The sequence below is a fragment of the Drosophila erecta genome, unplaced genomic scaffold, assembly GCF_003286155.1.
Source record: "Drosophila erecta strain 14021-0224.00,06,07 unplaced genomic scaffold, DereRS2 tig00000000-arrow-pilon, whole genome shotgun sequence".
Classification (NCBI taxonomy): domain Eukaryota; kingdom Metazoa; phylum Arthropoda; class Insecta; order Diptera; family Drosophilidae; genus Drosophila; species Drosophila erecta.
In genome coordinates, this window is record NW_020825194.1 from 13,142,159 (window position 1) to 13,148,158 (window position 6,000).

The 6,000-nt window shown below is 46.0% G+C and overlaps 1 protein-coding gene across 1 annotated transcript; it reads right to left on the reverse strand.

Moving 5' to 3' along the window:
* Positions 1-5,718: 5,718 nt before the first annotated feature.
* Positions 5,719-6,000, reverse strand: LOC113563745. The gene has a single exon (XM_026976012.1). It carries the CDS (start codon positions 5,889-5,891, stop codon positions 5,841-5,843), a length of 51 nt encoding a protein of 16 aa, XP_026831813.1. The 5' UTR covers positions 5,892-6,000; the 3' UTR covers positions 5,719-5,840.

Below are 6,000 nucleotides of genomic sequence, written 5' to 3' on the forward strand. Positions count from 1 at the left end.
CCGCGTCGTTTCATTCCACAACCCACACCCACGCCGCACACTCACCTGCCCCGGCCTAATTAAAACATTCATCTTCATTTTCACCTTTTGCCTAATTAATTCACACAAAAATCAACTAAATTAATATGAAAACCAAGCCAAGAAGCTGACAAGCTGCTGACCACCCCTCTATATCCCCCTCACCCGTTTTGCCACCCGCCCTCGATGTTATTGCCTTTGCTGTTTGTTGTTTCTGCTTTTCCGACGCTAACGAGAATTAATGGTTTGCAGTGTGGCACACAATTACGACAGGCAAAATCTTAGGTAAGCAGCACCGAAATTGTCACCAGGCTCAGGACTCAGGACATACCAAAACAAAGAAAAACAAAAAAAATCCACAGAAATAGAGGGAAATACAGCTACACATAATTGGCTTTGTGGGGGTGCTGTGTCAAAAACTGCTCAATTTACGCGTCGTGAAATTAATTTATGCCCAATGCAATAACCTCGGCAACGTCAATAAAATACATTAAGGCCAGGAGTCCTTAGCCGGGGATTGGTCTCGTATTTCGGTCCTGGAGGAAGCACAGGACGAGGGAGGGGTCAGCAGCCTGGCCCAGACGGCTGCCTAATTGCGCTTTGTCAATTTGAAATTAAAATTGCCCGCCTTACGCGCATACACAAAAACTGCGGGGAATATTGCCAACCGAACATATTTTCTAGCTACAGAAAGTACGCATTGAAAATCTATGTGAAATGTATGAAAATTAAACAGGACCTGATATGTGACAGAATGCAATGAATTTATACAACACCATTCGACTTATGATCTCATCGAAAACATATTCTAACGAAGAATTAAATAAAATTATTTACATAGCTTAAACCGCGCAATACACACCTATTACTCGATAAATATATAGTTATGAGCTGGCATCTTATATTACTAATATTGAATTGAAGGTTTTTTCTCTCAGTGCATCGACACCAACACATGCTCATAGACATCGGCACACGTAGTGTAAGAAATGCGCCTTGCAAAAATTTCCATAATTTAGCGATCTAAATGCAAGTGGCGCAATTGAAGCGTAATTAGACCCTGCCAGTCAGTCACCCTCACAACCTGGCATCCTGGCATCCAAGCATCCTGGCATCCTGGCAGCCGCACCAATAGTGCCACACGTGGAGTAGGAAGTGGCGCTAATTGGTTTCTGGTCAGCACGAAGGATGCACGAGTCCCACGGTTCCACAGTTTTTCCGGCTTTCAGCGGGCGCCAATTAAAAACGTGCTCACATTATGCTTTATTGACTTGCCCCACCCCACACAAATACCGCCCCCATGGCGGAATTCGTACAGATATCTTCAATACCCGAAGGACTCGCTACCTGAAATGGTTGGAAAATAGGGGGAAAGGTGGGTGGGGCGGGGCAGGACCCTGGTGGGCGTGCCTCTTAGCAATAATAACGTCCTCGGTTGGCCATAAAACAAATCATGCAAGTTTATGGTCACCTTACCTACATTGTCCACTGCGAAACTTTATCTTTTTCTATGCGGCATTATGGCCACAGATTAGACACGGGATTTAGCACAATGCCCATCCACCCAGCCACCCATCCACGGAGGGCAGGTGGAGATGTACGCATATGTGCCTATCTCCATATGGGGGTTTCCATTTTTTCGATAGCCAGCATAACGAATTAAATATGACCATTTGTATAATAGCCGAGACCCGAGACTCCAGTTGGCAGACCAACTCTCCGATATCTAATACAATTATGGTCGGGGTAATGGGCAATGGCAATGGGCAATGGACTTGATCCCATGGATGAGTATGTGCCCATTTGGCTGCCGGATAAACACGAATGCAAAATGCATGACGTTTCCTGTTTAATTTTCAGCCGACTAAGTGCTACGGCTTTGCTCAGGATCTGCAGGACAGCAGACGTAGCTGGAGTGTCCGGGATCCGGGGGATAGCTGATTTGGCTTCACATTTGCCCATTGTTGCATGTGCCTCAAAGTACAGATACGGATACTCACATCAAGTCTGCTGCCTCCGGGAACATTTTTCACTCAATTAAGTGGCTTTTTGATGGGCTGAAGTACGGCTTTACTCGTATATAGGCTTGGTAAAACCAATAAGCAAAGTGTTTGCGGAGCTCTCTGCAAAATTAGAATACTATACATCCTAATGTTAGCAGATGTGCTACCGAAAATTCTTTAAGATACCTTGGCTTTTACCTTAATTTCAGCGGTAATTGCAGAACATTTTATATAATGTACTTATATATTTAAATGACTTTCGTTGCCCTATACCTCTGCCATATAACTGTCTCTGTAGATTCTAATTTGATGAAGTTATTTGCCGACCGAAAGCCATAAATAACAATTTTTAAGGAAAAGCAGGGCGACAAAGGCAATGTGAAATTCAGAGGGAAAGAATGAAGGCGAGCGAGCGAGCGAGGAAATGTAAATTAGAAGCCAACTGTGACTGTCTAGATAAGAATGTACTTATATATATATGTGTATATATATACGTGTATCTGGGAGGGGCAGGATGTGGTGATGATGCCGGCTTGCCACCCGGACACCCACATCCAGATCCAGATACCCGCAAAGATACCCGGACAAGGAATGCGGTTCGTGCTCGACTGCGGCTCGTGGGGCACCAGTGTGCGGCATTTTATTTCGCATTAAGAGATTAAGATCAAAATTAAAATTTAAATTACCCCGCGACACGCTGCGAGGCTTCTATGTGCAAGTTGTATGTGGGTGTTGTCAACGTTTGCTTTGTTCCATTCTGCCCCCTTTGATTGCCCCAAACTGTTGCAGGCGCGCGGGGGATTCATTTTTAAGATTCTCCAGTTACTGTGGCAAATCTTTAAAACGACGAGCGTAATTAATTTGTGCGAAAACCTGGCAGCGGCAATGAAACTGCCTGATTGACAGACAACTTAATTGGGTTTCTCGGAAATATTCCGGCAAAACTTGCAATTAGCAGGCTTGTAAAGTTCAAGATATTTTATGCGGATTCTTCGCCAGCTATCCAAGTGCAACTATTGCTACACTGGGCGAATAACTAACCAAATCAAGCAATTAACCAGCCGCAGGTTAATGTCATTGCAAGTAAGTATCGCTGGAAAACTACTACTTAAAAGAGGTGTTGCTTGTACCAGTATACACAAATAACTCAGATAGGTGTACTTACAAAATAGATATTATTATAACTCTGGCCTGCGGCTTGTTGTTTTCCGCAATGTATCTGTGACCGAAAGTTGCCGCAATGTCAGCATCAGTATCAGTCTGCTTCTGAGCCCGAGTCCTGGTTGCTGGGTGGTAGGTTGGAGTCCTGGATTCCGAGTCCTTGGACCCACTCCCACCTGAGTCCACCCACCGAGCCGCAAAAAGGGGACTGCAAGTGACGCAATGCAAAATCCTTACCGCAATCCCTAGAAAAATTTATGAGCACTCAAGTTGATTCAATTTAAAATTTCTCCATGCGGCTGCTAACCGAACCCTTTTCCTTTTCCCCCGATTTTCGCCGCTTTTCCCCGCTTCTCCCCGCTTTTCCTTGATTTTCCACCGCACTTCCAGCCTCCAGTGCCAGCCCCCGAATTTGTGACGCTGACGTCTCATTTTTATAATTAGGCTAAGCCCAGGCCCAAAGCCAAGTTGCCAACTGTGCCTGCGCTTTACTCTCTCCAATTTCACTCGACTTTTCCCGCTTTGCCCGCTTTTCCTCCGCTCCGTTCGGTTTCGGCCCGGCTAATTGTGCGATGGCTGGCGAGGCATCCGTTGCCAAGGTTTCGCCAGCGAGAACTACTAGTATATACTAGTGGTAAAGTATGGAACAATGCGAAACTTTGCCCGATATTGTTGGCTCGGACATTTGGGGGAAATGCGAAAAATTAGCAGCTAGAAAGCAGCAACAGCAGATGAGGAGCAACAGCAACTAAATTTGCAGCCGGCCAAAAGTTTTGCGCATTTTGAGTGGCATCAATTTTGACATTTACCTGCAATGTGGCCAAAAAGGAAAGCTCAGTTCTCAGCTCACCCGCTAACTGGGCTTCGCGCCCTAAGCTGATTTCAAGTAATTTCGGCCTTAGATTGTTTTCCTCTTTTGGGTGCAAACTTTTCTTGATATGCCACATTATTCAAAACAAAATAAACAAGGGAGAACGCTGTAGTCGACTATCAGATACCCGTTAATCAGCTAGTGGAAACTCAACATTTCAAATAGGGAAACACGCTAATAAAATAAGCAAAACGATCCTGATCCCGATCAGAATATATATACTTCAAATGGTCGAAACCAATTCCTTCTACCTGTTACATACTTTCAGCGAAGCTAGCATAACCTCTGATTCTACGAGTACCGGGTGTAAAAACAAAGAAAGCGAAATGCAGGGCAGGAAAAACTGCAACTAAAGTTCGGGGCATGGAATGTGTCAGGATGTATAAGTCTGTAAAAATTCCAGCTACGCTTTTTGTGTTGTTCCCACTTTTGTTGTTTGGAGCTGGAAAAGTTTTTGGCGCAACGGGCACGGAAGTTGCACCCCACGGGGGCGGCGAACGGTGGGGTGCTGGAAAGTGGGCGGGGCAGGCGGAAGTGGCGCATGCAAAGTGCAAAAGCTCGTTGAATATGACCGGGCATTAAAGATGCCATAACCGTGTGTGTGCGCCTTCTTCGTGTGAGTGTGTGTGTGTGGGTGTGGGTGTGTTTGTGTGGGCAGGATGTCAAAAGTTTGGCTAAGTAAAACCTCATGTGCATCTAATTAAAAATATAAAAAACTTTATTTTAAGGCCGCCAAAGAAAACTTTGTCTCCAGCGGAAATGAGTGTGTCTCGGTGAGTGTGCGTGTGCCTGTGCGTGTGAGTGTGCGTGTGTTGCCTCCAAAGCGAAAGGATTGTTGCCTCCTGCCGTTTTCTGTTGCATTTAAAAGTTCCAAGTTGGCATGTTTATCAGCACGAGTGTGTAAAGGGATTTTTCGTTTCGCAAATGAGCTGCCAAATTGGCATAACTTGCTGTGCGAAAGGTGACAGCCAAAACCGAGAAGAGCAAACTTTGAAAAAGCCAGCGCGGTTAATTAGTTTCGTTTTTTAGGGCTTAAGGAAATTTCTATCTGCATCAAAATATGCGGCATTGAGGTATTTTCCTATTCTCCAGCTACCTAAACTATCACTCCATGGGTTGGCTTGAATTCCGTTCATTCGTTAGGAGCGTCATCAAGTCAAGGGCTTAATGGCTTGCTTTTGACAAGCAGCTTCAAAGGCTGGCAATAGTATTGGCTAAAGGAGTGGCTTTTTTGGGCAGAAGGAGTTGCAGAAACATCCTGACCAAACCAGACGGATCCACTGACAGTCACAGCCGCAGCCAGTTTGAGTGACTGACTCTGACTTCGACTTGCACATGCCATCAGTGCGGCTGATTCGGATTCTGGTCCACAGTGCCCACTTTCCCACTTTCCCAACTCTGCAGCCCCGTCCGGACCGATGTCATTAATGCAACTGGAGGCTCGAGAACCCGCCTTAACCCTTTTGGACAGCCCCAAATGCTTTGCATTTCTACTTTGCACTGGCCGCATGTGCGGCTGCTTTTCAGCCCCCCAAAAATCCAGCAGCCCAGCGGGAAAAGCGACCGCTTTTCCCCAGCCATTCGGTTCGATGGGAGCAAAAAATAACAAACGAGCGCACAACATGAGCTGAAAATAAGATTTTTGAGCCATTTCGTTTTGTTGCGCTTATGTGGGCTTGCCCATGTGTGTGACTGCGTGTGTGCCTCTTTGGTTGTGCGTGTGTGCGTGTGTGCGTGTGTGAGTACTTGTCCTAGCCTTGGTAACATCGTCTGGCCGACTCTGCGCCTCACTGGCTGATGTATTCATGAAATCGTGTGATTAATGGCTCGCACAACATTTGCACACACTGCTCCAGCTCCTGATCCTCCTGCTTCTTCTCCTGCTGCCACTGGCACTGCTGCTCCTTGCATCCTTCGGCTCATCCTCGACAGGCGGCGTATCTGTCT